The sequence below is a fragment of the Augochlora pura genome, chromosome 7 (genome assembly GCF_028453695.1).
Source record: "Augochlora pura isolate Apur16 chromosome 7, APUR_v2.2.1, whole genome shotgun sequence".
NCBI lineage: Eukaryota > Metazoa > Arthropoda > Insecta > Hymenoptera > Halictidae > Augochlora > Augochlora pura.
In genome coordinates this window covers 27415209-27432393 of record NC_135778.1, presented here as the reverse complement: position 1 = coordinate 27432393, position 17185 = coordinate 27415209, and the positions used below count along the sequence as shown (strand labels likewise).

Sequence of the window (17185 nt, the reverse complement as noted above, 5' to 3'; positions counted from 1 at the left end):
GATCATTCCACAAATTTTAAAAATAAATTCTGAGAGTCCGAGTGTCGGCTATACACGCGATTAGTGAATATTTGTAAAACTTTGGATTTGGCCACTATTTCTACGAAATTTACTTGTACGCGTCTCGATAACTCTCAGTATTTTTATCTAATTAAATCTTCGCTTTTCCACAGTCCGTGTTCACGTCATTGGAAATCACAGCGGCCCTCTTCGCCGCCACCATTCACGACGTGGACCACCCTGGGCTCACCAATCAGTTCCTCGTCAACTCGAGTGAGTATCTGGTCGATTCAATTCTTCACTGGCTATTTTATAAAACTCCTGTTAATCGACTGTTGTTAATCGATTCTTGTTGATCTACTCTTATTAATTGACTGTTGTTAACCGAGTCTTGTTGATGGACTCCTGTTAAACCCTTGCACTATAATAACGAGTCAGACTCTGGTGAAGATTTTATGCAAGCTTTACTAAATATGAATATTATTAATTTTCTCTACGTCGAAATGAAAATAAATACTCCTGTTATTAAAATATAGAAACAAAGATAAATACAGACAATACAGAAAACTGAAATTGTCTGGTCCTATTAGTAAAATTATTAAATACGCATAAGTGCTAATTACCACAAAATGAAAGTAGCGATAGTGCAAGGAATTAAACAACTCTTGTTAATGAATTCATCTTAATGGACTCTTCTCAATCGACTCTTCCTAATCGGCTCTTCTTCCTCAGGTTCCGAGCTCGCCTTGATGTACAATGACGTGTCGGTGCTGGAGAACCACCACCTGGCAGTGGCGTTCAAGCTGCTGCAGAACGAGGGCTGCGACATCTTCGTGAACATGACGTCGAAGCAACGGCAGACACTCCGGAAGATGGTGATCGACATGGTCCTGTCCACGGACATGGTGAAGCACATGTCGCTGCTGGCGGACCTGAAGACCATGGTGGAGACGAAGAAGGTCGCCGGTTCCGGGGTCCTCCTGCTAGACAATTACACCGACCGCATCCAGGTTCTGCAGAATCTGGTGCACTGCGCCGACCTGTCCAACCCCACGAAACCCCTGACCCTCTACCGACGGTGGGTCAGCCTTGTCATGGAGGAGTTCTTCCTACAAGGTGACCGCGAACGCGAGCGCAATATGGACATCAGTCCGATGTGCGACCGTCACAGGGCGACGATCGAGAAATCGCAGGTCGGCTTCATCGATTACATCGTCCATCCGCTGTGGGAGACTTGGGCAGACCTCGTGCACCCAGACGCACAGGATATTTTGGACACGCTCGAGCAGAACCGCGATTGGTACCAGTCCATGATCCCTCCGTCGCCGCCGTCCGATAGCCAGCAACAGCAGGGCAACGAGCAGCAGGGCGACAGGATACACTTCCAGGTGAGAACGCGATTCTCATTAAAGGTGTTAGAATTTAGGGGCAGTTGCATTGACTGATAGTTCGGATGAATTTTTGGATAGGTTCTCGCGCGGGTATTTTTATGCGACTTAGCTGAAATTAAAGCTGAAAGTGTCTACTTTAAGACAGGGTGAACTAATCTAGGATTATAATTTTATTCCAGTATAGTAATTAATTCTGCCATCACATTCTCAGCAATCTCTAGTACCACAAACATTGTCTCACGTTCAACGAATTACAGTAACAAAATTACACCAAACATAAATTCCAAAATACTGTCTTAAAATAGAAATTCCCAACTTCAATTTAAAAAAAGAGTCATCTTCCTACGACAATTCTTCTCTAAGTCATCGTTCACCGAAATTGACCAATTCTCAACGATGTATATTCTATAATTTCGTAGCAGTACATACGTTCTCTCGAGTCTAAATAATTCCCTAAGGTAGTACACGATTAAGTTGAACAGTATATAATTATTTATATCGTCTTTGCAGGTCACATTGGAAGAAGGTGACGAGACCGGTGACGCCACGGACACCGGGGACACCGGCGAAGCGGCCGAAGACCTGCCCGGCGAGGGCGGGGGCGGTGAGCTGGATGAGAACGCCGCGGAGGCTGGGATGTGACGGAGGCTCGCGGGTATTTGCAGGAAGCTCCACGAGAAGGTGCAGCAGACCTGGTGGCGTGTGCGCCAGTGACACTTAGCTCGCTGTCGCCCGGCCGGGTCTCTTTGTGTCGACCTACTGACCTTTTGGCCAAGCTCCACTCCCTGGGACGGTGGAAGAGCGAGCCTGTTCTGGGAATGCCACGGAAGCGAACCGCGACGCGTCTAGTCGCTGCTAGCTCGGGGACATGGACGAGTGAAGGGGAACGGTCTTTTCTGTTGCGTCGAGGATTTCGGAGAGATTATGAGACAGATTTCGGCGGAGTTCGAGAGACGGTGCGAGGATTGGAGGAACATGGAGATGGAGTTGGACGCAGTGAGATGGAATGAGATGAAGTGAGATGGAATATAGATGGACTAAGATGGAATAAGTTGGGACATGATAGAATAAGAGAAAATGATGTATAGATGGGATAAGATTGGAATAATATGAAGTTGCAAGTTGGAATAAGATGAAATAAGATGGAAAAAGTTGGAATAAAATAATGTATTCACGGAGTAGAAAAGAGTAAGATGGAATAAAATGGTGTAGGAAAGAATAAGAAAGAATAAGAAACAGTAAGAAAGACTAATAAAAATTAAGACGAAAAACGAATAAATCGCAAGAAATCACAAGGGAATGGGTAATCAACAGAAAGAAAGTAAGAAATCGAATAAAGAAAAAAGAAAAAAGAGAAACTAAGAAAGTGTAAGAAATCATAAATTATAATAAGGAAGAATAATAAACAGCGAGAAGGAATAACAATCGTAAATCAAGATTAAATGTTTGGAAGAGTGAAAAATCGTGGCAGAAAAAGTAAGAAAGAATACGAAATTGCAAGGAAGATCAAGTTTTAAGGAAGAAATTGTGAGGCTAACAAAGAGCAAGAAATCGTAAGAAATCATTTGAAACCATCAGAAATCATAAGGAAGGGATTGGAAGACATTGCGTGGCATGAGGAAGCTGGAGAACGAGAGAAGACAAGACTCGCGGAAGAGGCAAGCGAAGAAGACATTCGAAGAGATTGCAAGGGGCACCGTCGAGGAGGGCAGCTCGCACGTTTCGGTACACGTTTGCTCGTCACTGACGCGGGTCTCAGGTCGAGGAACGGTCCCAGAATTCGTTGCGCTTCGGCTGGCACGAGGCGTACCGAGAGCGTGGAGCTCGAGTCCTCGGCTGAAGTCAGTTGGCTCATGGGAGACAGAGAGTGAACGGATGACGAAGACTACCGCTGAAGAATCGTGTGAAAGACAGAGAGAAAGATTGAGAGAGAGAGAGAGAGAGCATCGTCGTTGTTACCATTGTCGCTTTTTCTTTCGCCCCCGTTTTGTCGTTCGATCACACCTGGCCGACGTCCTGAGCTCGTAGGAGGCGAACGAATCTCTTCATATATCTATACGTATATGTACCTGGAGGACCTGGAGGAGCGTTGGAGGATCAGCCGGGAGGGTGCCGAGGTCCGACGCCGCTTGGCAACGGGCTCCGTACAGACATATCAATTCAATATGGTAGAAGCTGCCGGCCGGGTCGGCGTCTCCGCATCCACGGCCGACCTCGTCGTCGAACCGTGACGAAGTTCGAAGGCTCCCGGTGACGCCCTGTTCACCGACAAACACCGTGGCAAAACTAGTCAGAATTCGGGAAACCGGTCGGAGGGCCCCGCGGTGGATGACGCGGAGGATAAACGGGGTCCCAATGGTTATCAGGCGGGATCGGGTGTCCGGAGGATCGTTAGTATCGCGCTTCATGCTCATCCTTGGTTCCCCGAAGAATCACCTCGGCAACAACCTAATCGTTAGAGGAACTAAGCCTATCCCTAATCGTAAGATTTCGTCATGCTCGCTGATTAGTAATTAGAGTGAGAGAGTGAGAGAGAGAGAGAGAGAGAGAGAGAGAGAGAGAGAGAGAGGGGGGAACGCGGGCCACCGGAAGCGGTCTGCAGTTCCAACGACGGTCGACAGCTCGTCCTGGAGCGAGAGGCTGCGGCCTGGAACGAGTTGAACGATTAATTTTAATATAGACACGCGCTAAAGGCTGGCCTTTTCACTTTCTGTTGTTCATATTAAAATTAACGTAGCCGCCGTTCGACACACATAAACACACACATGTATACACACGCCAAAACGCGCAAGCGCGTCGCAAAACACACACACACACACACACACACACACACACCAACGCGTACACGATCGTTTTTAACCAAAGAGTAGAGTGTTAGTCGCGCCGTCGTCGGTGCTCCGTCGCGTACGTCTCTCTGAGTACTCTCACACGGGGATCACCTAGGCGGAGAAGAGCGACGTAGACGACGGAGCTGGGAAGCGATATCTCTTACGACGCGGACAAAGAACGGAAAGACATACAGAGAAAGAGAGAAGCACAAACTAAACAAAATGTCAAACAAAAGAGACACATTTCCTGCGAGGAATCATCGCACGTTCTGGCTTCTAGCGATGGTAGATTTAGAAAATCATAATCCGTGACAAGTCGAAAAATTAATTAGGTAGAAACCTTGCAGATCGATGTGTTTAAAGAGACATAAGGAAAAAAAAACAAAACTAATGATGATGATGATGATGAGGATGATAACGTTGATGAAAACCAAGAAAAAATACGAAGTACTCTCGCTTGGATGTCTGTGAATCGCTCAAATAACGCGCGCCGACCGGGACGGGTTCGCGGCGACACCTGCCGAGATCATCCAGGCCGATGATCCAGGATCATTCCGCGCGCGGTTTCACGGCCGGGGATCCTGTCCCGGTCGTCGAGCGCCGATTCAAACTCGGGAACGTAAAACGCTGTCTTTCCGGCGGGCCTGGGCCGCGCTCCGATTGGACGACACTCGTCGCGGTGGGGGCACACGGTTTCGGGAACTTTCGGCGGGAGAGAGGATTCGAAAAAAATAAAGACGAGGATTGATTTTCTACTCGTTCGTTTTCTATCGTTCTTTTTTATATTGTGCGAATTTTACACGGGATCGAAGGGTAGCGCGTGCGAGCGAGCGCGCTCGCGCGCGCGTAAGCGGTTCGCTGGACGATGTATCGGGGCGACGACGTAGGCGTGTTTTATCGTTTCCCTCGGTGGATACTTTTCGTTATAATTGATCGACGGAGCGATCGATGATGGGAGGATCGAGGCCCGCCCGGCGAAAGACGCGAATTCTGTATCTGTGTCGTAGGCAGTGAATCTAGTGAATGTTTTTGGTGCTGGCCACCAAGCCTAGACTATAAGAGTATTACATAAGGCTACCGAGATTAGATATTAAGCAGATGATTAACTTAAACGAACTTCTTAGATGCGTAAGCAACGACGTAACAATGATAATTAAACGTTTAAACCGAGAGGCAGGAGGTGGGATGCGACAGTGGCGTGACAAGGCGTGCGGGGACCCTGGGATCCTTTGGCAATGTCGCGAGAACACCCGCTGATATATATATGCACATAAACATATACATATATACAGACATACATACATATATGTATATGTATATGTATGTATATTGAATCGGATTCGCGTCGATCGAATCGAATTAAATCGGGGAAAAAAAAGATAAAATCGAAGACGAGAGAAAACCGAGCGGAAAAAAGGCTGGAAAAACACGAGAGAGGAGCGGAAAATTGCGTTAAAATTGGTCGACGAAGCGGATCGACGAAGAAAATTCTGTTTCAAGCGAGAACGACCGATCGAACGACGAAAAATCACTTTTGATTACCATTAGACCCTCCATTTTTTCTCGTCCGACCATGGACAACGTACACGCGCGCATATACACGCACCAATGCGAGATACACACGCTCGTGTATACACCGAGCCCCACACACACACACCCCCAACAACCCCTCCGCATTGTTTCGTTTTTTCTTTTGTTTCGTTGGTCGATGTTCGACTCCCGTAGAGAGGAGCGCGGTTTCATGCCTAATCTAACAAATGTTTTACCATGTATGACGATGCCAATGAATTCTACATGATGTGTGCTTGTTGTATATTTCACCACTGAATGGCAATGGTGGCGGCGATGACGATGACGACTGGGTCATAAATACCGTTGATAAGACGCTGATGGCTGCGAGAGACAAAATAGAGATAAAAATACAACGTGTTTGATTGCTGGACAGTTAAATGAACATGTATTAATATCGTGTAACCCTCGTACGAGATGTATGTGTAATAAAAACATATTTATTGTCGGAACACCGTTGTTCGTTAATTGTTAATTTCAACCTGGTAATTTTTTAGCGATTATCCCGACCTCGGAAAAATATTTAGCAATTTTTTTAAGCTGACCCTGCGTCGCTTTAATTTTAAAAATGTTATCGTCATGGTTTCAGAAAGATATTGAACAATCTTTTTGAAGCTTGTTTCACCGAATACTAAAATATATCACAATGAATTGTTTAATTTAGAAGACCAAAAGGTAGGTCGGAAATAATTTCTTAACTAACCATACTGAATTCGTATAATACTTCTCACATCTATGCCAGTAGAACAAATAATTAAAAATAATACAACAACCGCGTGAAATTTTTTAGATAGACAATCACTTACCTTGCGAACCTAGCCACTGATGAATAAATATTCTATCGCAGGTTATATAATTTACCAAGAAATGTCGGAATTAGGGGAGGACAGGCGGGCGCGAATGAAACAACAGCTCTGGCTTAATTATTTGTAAATATATTATTAAGTAACATCTATAATATAGTAATGAAAAACCATTTACATTAATAAGTATCGCCGTAATATTTCGTAATCCGATAATAAAACACTCAGTTATGTATAAGAGTTCGTAGCTTTCAAGCGTGGATCCAATTTCTAGGGATTAGAGTACCGTCGGATCGGTGTTACGGAGTGCAGAAAACGTGTGCGCCGCTCGGTCGTTTTTTACGTCGTCTCCTCTTCCGCCCGAAAATCCGCTCGCGCGAGATTCGCGCGGCTACGCCTCGCAACATTCCTTTCTTTCTTGCCGTCCACCACCCCCGCGTCTCATCGTGGCGGCTCGCGAAACCCCCTGTCCCTTCGCTCGCTAAAAAAAAAATCTGTCGGGCTTCCTTCGCGTCATGCGACTATAGTTCGTCTAGCGTGGTTGTCGCGGCCGCGATTGTCGTGCGAGGCTCGCGCCGTGATTCTGACACGTTCGACGACGTTTGACGATGTTTGACGGTGTTCGAAGATGTTCGACGAAGCTAAATGATATTTGCGTAATGCATTAGAGGCGATTAGACGTCTGATCTCGTCTCGTGACGTTTCACGCGATTTTCTGTCATTCGTCCACGGCCGGCGATTGACGATGTTTGACGACGACTCTTCAAACGCGTTCGAAGCGATTTAACATTGTTCGAAGCCGAATCTCGTTTCGCAACGCTAACGTTAACTTCCTACAATTCGTCCACGGCCAAGGATGTATTTGACGACGTTTGACGGTGTTTAACGACGCCTCTGTAAACGCGATCAATGCGATTCGAAGTTGTTCGACGCCTAATCTCGTCTCGCAAATATGAACGCTAATTTTCTATCGTTTATCCAAGGCCGAGGATGTATTTGACGACGTTTGACGGTGTTTAACGATGCCTCTGTAAACGCGTGTAAAGCGATACGATGTTACTCGACGCCTAATCTCGCCCCGCAACGATGAACGCTAATTTTCTATCATTTATCCAAGGCCGAGTACGTGTTTGACGACGTTTTTCGACAGCGAAAATCGCGTGCGAAAGATATTTCACGTTTCCGCTCGAACCACGAACGACAATCGCAGGCTGGAGCCTCCACGTTTACAAAATCGGAATTATCGCGTAAATCGCTAAGACTAGAGACGGCAGTAGTCGTTGTGTTTCGTTCTACAGGCAGTGACGTGCGTGCGTAACGAGGGGAGGTAAACGATTTTTTTAATTTCGTGTTTCTTTTTTTTGGGTTTTCTCGGTTTTCTTCGACATTTTCTCGAGCGATTCGTCGGCTCGTTCCGCCGATTCTGACTTACGGCTGATGGGAGAGCGGGAACAGTCGGCGTTCGAGGCGGTTTCACACCGTTCGTCGTGTGTTTGACACCGTCCGGTGCGTGTTCGATAACGTTTAACACAGTTTGACATTGTTTAACGCAGTTAGATACCGTTTAACACATTTAGATATCGCTTTACGCAGTTTGACACTGATTGACGCGTGTTTGACACCGTTTCACACGGTTTGCGACCCTTTGGCGTGGTTTGACGCGGTGCGAAGAACCGTCGCCCCCCCCCCCCCCCCCCCACTCACTCAGCCTCGCAGATACCTGTCCGTTGTTAATTCTCGTTAGAATATAAACAATATTTTACATCGTTAGAAAGGATACATCTCTGTCAGCATCACCGGGGAAAACAGTACGCCCGCTTTCTTCCGCAGATACCTGTCGCAACTACCGCGATCCGTGTCTCCTGGAGACAACGTCGTTTCGACGAACACTGACAGCTATTGTTTCGTTCTTTCTCTTTCAGGAGTCGCTTTCATTTGTTTTCCCACGTGAAAATGGTTAGTCTAATATATACAGAATAAATTTTACAGAGAATTTTACAGAAGCTGATTCGATCGAGAACTTCGATTGCGACAGAACGTTTTTCATTCGAATACTTGTTTGTTTCAAAGGATTTCATCTACTAAATTCACGGTAACCGCGCGATTGGTTCGACTGACAGTGTTCGGGCGCGACGACGGATCGAATGATAATTAAAGTGACAGTGTACTTTTTCTCGTGTTCTTTCTGTTTGTTCCTGTTCGATGAAACGCGAATGCGTCCCCTACCGGCGACAGCGTCGCCTACGGTCGTTCGAGTTAACTTCACAACAATAAAAACATAGTTATATAATATATTTATATATATATATTTATAGATAATATACTCCTCCATATTTGTATTTATAATATAATTTATATTTAAATATTTTTGTATATTCTGTATAACTATTCAACCCTCGATATAAATACCCTGAAATCTACACTCTCGCGATCTATATAAAACCGAATTTTCTCTTCGTCGACGTCGTCGTCGTCGACAACGCGTTGACGCTTCTTTTTTTACAGGAAACTTTTTCTTTTTTTATTCAGCGACTTCGAGATCGCGACAAGGTATCGATTGACGCTAGTTTTTACGCTTCTCGTTCGTTCTCTTACTTTTCGTTCGTTTCATCGTTAAGCCTACTATTTACAGATAGGTGGAAATTGTACCCCCTTTTCCGAGGAAGGCGAAGGACAAATTATTTGTACATTAATAAATATTTAATTATTAAATCTTTAATCACTAAATTCAGTTATTAGATCTTCGGTGGTTAAATTTAATTATTAGATCTTCATTTAATAAATTTAGTCGTCAGATCTTGAATTATTAAATTCAATTATTAGATCTTCAATTATTAAATTCAAGTATTAGACCTTCACTTATCAAAATTAATTATTAGATATTCAATTATCAAATTTAATTATTAGATCTTAAGTTATCAAATTTAATTACTGGATCCTCAGTTATTGAATTTAGTTATTAGATCTTCAGCTATCGAATTTATTTATTAGATTTTCAGTTATCAAATCTATTTATTAGATCATCAGTTATCAATTTTAATCATTCGATCTTCAGTTATTACATTTAATTATTGGATCTTGAATTATTAAATTTAATCATTGGAACTTGAATGTTTATATTTAATTGTCGGATCTTGATTGTTCGAATTTAATTATTAAATTTAACTATGAAATCTTTAATTATTAAATTTAATCATTAAATATTTATCAATATATATATATATGGATTACGGAGTTCGTGGTTCCTCGTTCGCGTTGTCGTAAATTTAAACCAGCCACACTCTTTATTAAATAGAATTTTTATAGCGACACGTCAAAGTAATTGCATAATTTGTATGATCGATTACCAATGAGAAAATCCCAATAAGAAAATTGTCAAAGAGCTTCGATGTCGACAACCATCGCGAATGCGCCATCGTCTTCTACCTCCTCTCTCACCCTTTTGTTATCTAATAGTGTACAGTTTATAGCCAACATCGACTTGTCTTCGTGTATTTATATAATTCTGTATATTTGCATAGATTTATTTATATATTTATATTCACTTTTATCCCGTATTATATTCATATTTATAGTATGTATACCCAACTAACCAAGTATGTATAGTAATCGACTAGCATGCGACCAAGTAGTCTCCCCTTCCCCTTCTCCGTCCCCACGATCGGCGTCCTTAATTAAAATACTTCGAGTGAAAAATATGTGTACTTTGTCGAGGTTTCGGGTTCCCCCAAGATTCTTTCTCTCGCTAAAAGGATTCCCTCCCTCTCTCCCGTCTCGTCTGCGTGGCCTATCGCTCTCTGTCCCTCTCTCTCTCTCTCTCTTCTTATACTCTGAAGTCACCTAACACGGCTCAAAGTGCTTGATTAATTTATCTAATCGCTACCGCACAGCGCGACCTTCGTCCAAGCAGCGCACTCGGTTGGTTCGCTCGATTTCGTTCGATATCGATATGTCGTGTGCCTCGGTTAGTCCCATCGTCACTCGCCGGTTAAAGTCTTCCCTCGTCCTCGGCTTTCAAACAAACGCAAACATCGAATCAACGCAACGATACGGTACTCTTCACAGCGCTCTAAAAGAATATGCAAACGATACTTCGATTACTACAATATACCGGTTCGGCGATGGCACAACAGGGTAGCTTAAAACCTCGAGCAGGCATAGAGTATGCCCTTCTTCTCTCTCGAGTTTCCAGCTATTGTAACGGGAATTCATTAACTACGCTATGCGATAAAATCGAGGACGATGTTCAGTCAAAAACAAGAGACTTAAACATTGATTTAACCATAATCGTACCGACAATTACGTCGTCATCCCTCGCGCGGTTATGCTCGCGGAACCAACCCGCAGATCAAGCTCTTGTCCCCACGTTTTATTCTAGCCGCTGCAGGAAATGCATCGACGCTAAATTTCGAAGTAACAAATCCCCCATAGATTCAGCGATTTGGATTCGAGTTAGGCTAGCAATTAGGCCAGTAGAAGTCGGACCTCTGGTGTATTCGGTTGATCCGTGGGGTCGATTCCGACGGAGCCTTGTTCAACGGAAACCTCCGGGCTGAGATCAACCTTCGAGCGGTGGTCGAATTGTTTATATCTTGTTTTGCAAAGCGATGGTGCGTCGAACGGACGCTTAACACCATTCGAAGGTTAAGCCATATAGTCTTCAGTTTGGAGGGCGGCGTTGAGACAGCCTCGAAAGGCGACGCCGACGATGGTCCCCCATGGGGGCGAGCGCGGATGAGAGCCGGAGGGTGGGCGAGGTAAGAAAAACACGGTGGAAAGAAGACACGGACGAAGGGAGAAGTCCATTTACACGCTCGTTCCCCGCACGTACAATAATAGTTATAATTAGAATCGTTCGTTCGCCATGGTACTCGTGGCCCAGCGAGACCCGGGCAGCCACTTCAAACCCCGTGCCACCACCGCAGCGCTTTCTCTCTCTTCATTTTTACACGCACACACAGTCTCTCTTCCGCCTGCGCTCTCGGTCCCCGTCGCGGAAGTTTAATTAAAACGCGTCTAATTGCGGCCGAAACGGAGCCACGGTTTTGTTTCGTCTTGCTCCGGCGGCCACGCGTTTCGCGCCTGACCCGGTCACGTCGCGAATATGGCGGACGCCCTGCGAACCTAAATAAGTACTAGTTTGTCTCTCGCTTTCTCTCTTTTTCTCCCGCTTTCTCTCTTTTTCTCTCGCTTTCTATCTTTCTCTCTCGCTTTCGCTCTCTCCCTTTCGTTCTCTCTCGCGTGCGCTCTATCTCTCTCTCTCTCTCTCTCTCTTGCCTCGTCGACCTCGCACACCTGGGCGACAGTCACCACACGACGCACACAGTATTGGCCCCAGCACCCTTGTTTTTGCGCTTTCCGTAGCACATTTACCACAGGGACCGCGTGCAACCAAAATGGAGGTCGCTCTTCCGCGTACTTTCGCGATTAACACGAGATTTACAACACCTGTCCGAACGACCGGTCACTGATTCTTTTAATTTACAATTATTCAGGTTGACAAGGTATGTTTATCTGATTTATTCGATACACTTGTTGCTTGCGGTAACGCTGTTTAACATTAACCCCTTGCCCTACTATTTTCTTCATAGTTACAAAGGATGAGTACTTGTTCTACTCTAATAATTTCATAGAAGGAAAAAGAACAATATGTATTGCGATTGTCTAAAATTTATTTAAATTATTAAATACCAATGACAAAAGGACAGACTTTTATTCCGGCTTAAAAGAACGGAATAATATTTAAATTTAATAAGATATTAATAGAAATCCCTATGACGAGCCAGACTCGTCAAAATACGTCAAGGGATTAAACATGTGACCGGCGGACTAATGGATTCTATTCTTGATTTTATAATTATTGATATAATAAAGCTGCTGTCATTGGAAATTATTGAATAAATTTCTTTACTCAGATGTACACCGAAATACAAATTGTGAAAAATTCAGATAAATTCTTGCAATTCTCGGTAAATTATAATTCTTGATAAATTGTAATTCTTATGAGTCTATTGTAGTTTGCTTTTAGATTTCTGTAGGTTTAGCGTTAAAAGTCTTGTTGTTCCTTTATAAATTGATAGAAGACAGTTGTTAGTGCTCCGTAAATCTAGCGTTGAGATGCTCGCGATTTTTACAATTTCATCGAAGGTGTGCAGCTAGTTTCGGCGCGGTCCCTGCGGCTTTTTTTACCAGCAATTATTCGAAAGTTTCCTCTCGGCGACCTTGAAGCGGGCTGTCAAGATCGTCGAGACATTTCGGAACAATCACCGTGTCGTTTCTCCCACCGTTCTCTTATTTTACATCGACCCTGGTGCGTGACTCGCCCTGAACCGCGAAACAAGTGGACGCTCCGGAAGTCGATCAATGTAAGTCCAATTTTTTAAACGCGTCTTCTATCGTAATAAATAAACAATCGATAGCAGAATTTACTGGTAGACTGCGAATCTCTAGGCAATATTAATTACAATTATTATTAATTACAAGATACAGAAAACCAAGTATAATTTGTTTTCGTTGCGTGACGTTTAGATATCTCCGAATTTTCTAATTGTTTTTCAAAATATTAACCATTTTACACGTTTGTAATCAAATAGATAAATTACAGGTAAAATTGTAGGCAAAATTTAAGACATTAAAATTATTTAAAACATTTATCTGCATGCGTGTAATACATTTGACTTATTGCAGACAATACTTTTAACTTATCGAAATTATTAAAGAATGAAAGAAATTTCTATATAACTTATGCTTGTTAAAACTGATAAAGACAATTTCTATTTCGCATCCACAGTCCACTTACAACCGATTAAAATTATTTAGAAAGAATTAGTACTTCTTAAAAAAGAAAAAGAATAGTGTCCGTTGCAATTAAGCCCGATTAAATGCATTCGCCCGTCGTCTTACAATAAAACACACGCTCCGCGACATGGCATCGCAATTCGTAAACATCGAGTTCGCAAAAAGCCTATCCGCTAAACGTTAAGAACCCCAGCGATCGTCCCCGGAGCCGTCCAAATATATCCGAAGGTGTTCCACCAGGTTGCTCGCCCACCCTCCCGTCGATTTTCAAATATTTAGAGACCGGCAGCGCTCGTTTCCGAAAAATCCCGTCCCGTGTTCGTTTCTTAACTGGTTCACCGTGGAAACACCTCGCTGCCGCCCCCTCCTCGGCGCTCCCCCAATTCCTCGGTCTCCAATCTCATTTCCCCGTTTCATCTTCGTCCGATCAAGTGAAAAAGTCTACGCCCGGAGCGGACACGGTGATCAGCGACGGGACGCGTAAATATTGGCAAACTGTAGGCAGGGGTGTAGTAGCAGCAGGGCGGCCAGCACATCGTCTCTCTCTCTCTCTCTCTCTCGTCGCTGTTCGTCGCGCGTCGCCCGGCACCGGTCCCGTCAGCCCCGGGCTCATCCGTTCCCCCTGGAAACCGGAATTTTATCCCAACCGAACACCCTTCGCTCGCGTCCTCCGATACTAATCACGCAATGACAGAGACTCGTCGTCGATCGGACGCTCGTCGACTCGGTTTTAAACTGGGCTGCCTGTCCTGCGAGCACGCGGCTGGCCACTACGGCGCAAACTAGCGAAGCCACAGTAGAACCAGCCATCGTAGCCAATCGCTGTACCCTTCGTTCGCTTCCAAACACAATTAACTTTACATTCGTCGCGCGAGATACACGTCGGATTTCTCTTTGCCCGGACCGAATTATTTCTTCGAAATTTCAGGTCGGAACGCGAGCGACAGCGAATCATCGCGCGTCGGCGAGACGGAACAATTACTTCCCGATTATTACGGGGGCCCGTGTCCGCGCATACGTGTTCTATTGTACGATACACCGAAGACCAGGCATACTTCGGACGCGCGTGTCCGAAGATCGTTCCTAGGAACGATTGCGTTTGCACAAACGGACACGAACCGTCCCAAACACATTCCAACACGCTAGCCACGGGAATTAAACGCGTTCGTCTATCGGCGTGGACTTCGTCTAAAAACCGAGTACGTTTGCGCAAACGTTCCGCGACCATCGCAAACGTGTTCGAACGGTCACGTCACTGATTATTAGGTTCATTGTAGTGGACAGTGCGGGCAGGCTCCGCGGGGTGTTCCGGGATGCGTCGGCAGTCCCGAGGAAGCGGCCGGCAGCGCTCCGCGACTTCTTCGCACGACACAGTCGGGAAGATCCTGTCGCGTTGGAGGGAGAGCGTTCCGCGAACGCATTGCTACGGTATGTACAACTGTTCGTCCGGGGATCCGCCATGTTCGCCGACGAAGGAACTAGCAGGTTACGATAGTCTCTCTTCCACCGACACAACAGCCGCGCCGCAACGGTCACTTATCCACTAGGCTCGATTAATTAGATTTACTTTCTCCCGGCGGGCCTCGCCTCGGCCCGGCCTCGGCTCCTCCCGAAAAATTGTCCCGAAATCTATATAGATATACACGTGGGCGTATATAGGTGTGTGTTTTCTGTGTATGTATATATGTATAGATTCTGCAGTCCGCCTGTTGCTCGGTGTGTCGTCTTCCATGGTGTGTGGCTGCTCGATGACTACACGGCGGTCTCGGCCTGGCCGGGTCTCTGCACTCAGCAGCATCACCTCACGATATACCTGCCAAACAGGATACCCAGGACCATGCAGATGTACAAGGTGGCCGAGACGCGGTACGTCCACGACGTCGCCATCGAGACCTCGCTGCATTGCGCTGCAAAAGAAATAGTCGATTTTAGGACCCAGCGACCAATCTCGGAGATTGGGATTTTTTTTTCTGGGAAACTATCGCGCGGTTTTTCTTGAAATTTTTACCATCGTTTGTATCGTCTTTTAGGATTGTGAATGAATTTTTATATTGATATATATGCATTAGAGATTGATATATAAAAATTAGAACGTTAGAGGGTGTATGCTTTACGCAATATGAGTGGGGTTATACTTGAGATCTTTTTTATACGAAAGTACGGGACGATTGTTCTTAACAATTCTGCTATAATTTTTCACTGTGTTTCAAGAGTGATTACGAATATTTCTGTTGAGAAGTATGCATAGGCGGAGATTATGCGCAAACATGTACCGCGAGCCACCGGCGTCGTTCGACCGCGATTGACGAAGTTCGGGCAAATCGTACATGAAACTCCTTCAAACGTGGTCAAACTCCGTCCGGTAAGCGACGTTTCGGTCTCGGCTGTGTCCACGGTGGTCGCGGCCTCGGTGAACAAACTTGACGATACATTTTGCGGCACGGTGACTAATTAACTGAGCCATCTTATAGGAATCTAGGTGTCTTCGGAACGAAGTTGCCAGCCAATTTTCCTCCCGCGGGTAATTAAATCAGGCCGCGGTATCAGATCGGGGACTCGGTCTTCAAAGCGGAATTCTTGCTTGATTAAAAGTTGACTTAGTTCCGTATCGATGCGAGTGCAATCGAATTAATTAGAGGGCGGCGCAACGAGCCGTGGCTGGAGACCGCCGGCGCGCCGATAGAAGTCTCGATGAGCGGGGCGGCGGCACCGGTGTCAACAATGCTCACCGTACGACGTGAGGTTGACCTGCCACGATAGTAGATGACGGTGTGAGGCCCTCGGACAGGAAGCAAGATGACCCGTCACAGAGAGTTCACGACTTCCTGTCGCCGCGGCTGATGCACTGTAAACGAGACAGTAACGACCGACGTCTGTGCTCGCGACCAAGTAAGCTGTGTCGTTCTCGATCCAGGTTCCGTGGCACCAGTACTCTGAAAATCACGAGAACACGTTCAGCTCGCTTCGAGTTGATCGCGCGGAACAGACTTTATGCTAAGCAAAAGTTCCATTCGTTAAACATTCGCGCTACGATTCACTTCGCAGCCGCGTTGGTTAACGCGGCAGCAGATTATACCTCAATTCGAACGACAGTTCTTTGACTGTCACTGTTAACAAATTTTTAATCGTTTCCTGTGATATCATTAGTCAGATCTGTTTTATATTAACTGTGTATTTATCAAGTAAAACGTATTAACCCTTTGCACTTGGTGCCATTCCAATTGTGGATGTGAAATCATTTTTCTGGCTTCTAGTGTTGCCAGTGTCACTTTTAGTAACTTTTAAAGATTATTTTGGAACCGGATAGAACAATTTTAGTGGCACCGCAGAATCACCATTCGAGAGCAAAGGGTTAAGTTTTTCTATTCTCTTAATCTGTTCAGTTTTCACTGCGAAAATTCAATATATCTTATCCAATCAATTCAGAGCCGATTAAGTATATAATAATTTATAACAATCTCCAATAACAACAGTACATTCTCTGTACATCAGAATATTTCGGTTGCCTTATTTTTTAACCAACGACGGACCGAATAGAAAAATCTGAAAAAAATATTACGGAAACACTGTTACAACGATAAAACGTAGCGTTAAAAATACGAAGCGCGTGTTCTTTAAACTTCTACAAGAAATCTGCATTTTTTTGTTGGGCCCTTTTCAAGCCTGTCAACGGCCACTTTCCCCGGGGCGAGTGTATTTCATGATTTTTTTGCCCGTCGTTAAACTGTCCGAAACCGTCGGATAAATCAGCGGTGGACAGAGGAACGAGGGCGGCTTATTTAGCCGCGGGTACGGC

The 17185-nt window shown here is 44.9% G+C and overlaps 2 protein-coding genes across 17 annotated transcripts in view; one reads left to right on the top strand and one right to left on the bottom strand.

The window, feature by feature from the left end:
• The window catches only part of Dnc (phosphodiesterase dunce), a 467245-nt gene extending 461005 nt beyond the window's left edge, over positions 1 to 6240 (top strand). For all 16 annotated transcript variants that reach the window (XM_078188084.1, XM_078188083.1, XM_078188079.1 and 13 more), the window contains 3 exons: positions 174 to 273; positions 733 to 1388; positions 1902 to 6240. In XM_078188084.1, the coding sequence (XP_078044210.1) occupies positions 174 to 273; positions 733 to 1388; positions 1902 to 2033 (888 nt within the window). In that variant the 3' untranslated portion in view covers positions 2034 to 6240. The remainder of the gene's footprint in view (positions 1 to 173; positions 274 to 732; positions 1389 to 1901) is intronic.
• An 8137-nt stretch (positions 6241 to 14377) lies between these two features.
• The window catches only part of LOC144472508 (uncharacterized), a 339391-nt gene continuing 336583 nt past the window's right edge, over positions 14378 to 17185 (bottom strand). Inside the window, exons 12-13 of the mRNA XM_078185668.1 lie at positions 16119 to 16322; positions 14378 to 15296 (exon numbers count right to left, since the gene is read on the bottom strand). Of these exons, the coding sequence (XP_078041794.1) occupies positions 15187 to 15296; positions 16119 to 16322 (314 nt within the window). The 3' untranslated portion in view covers positions 14378 to 15186. The remainder of the gene's footprint in view (positions 15297 to 16118; positions 16323 to 17185) is intronic.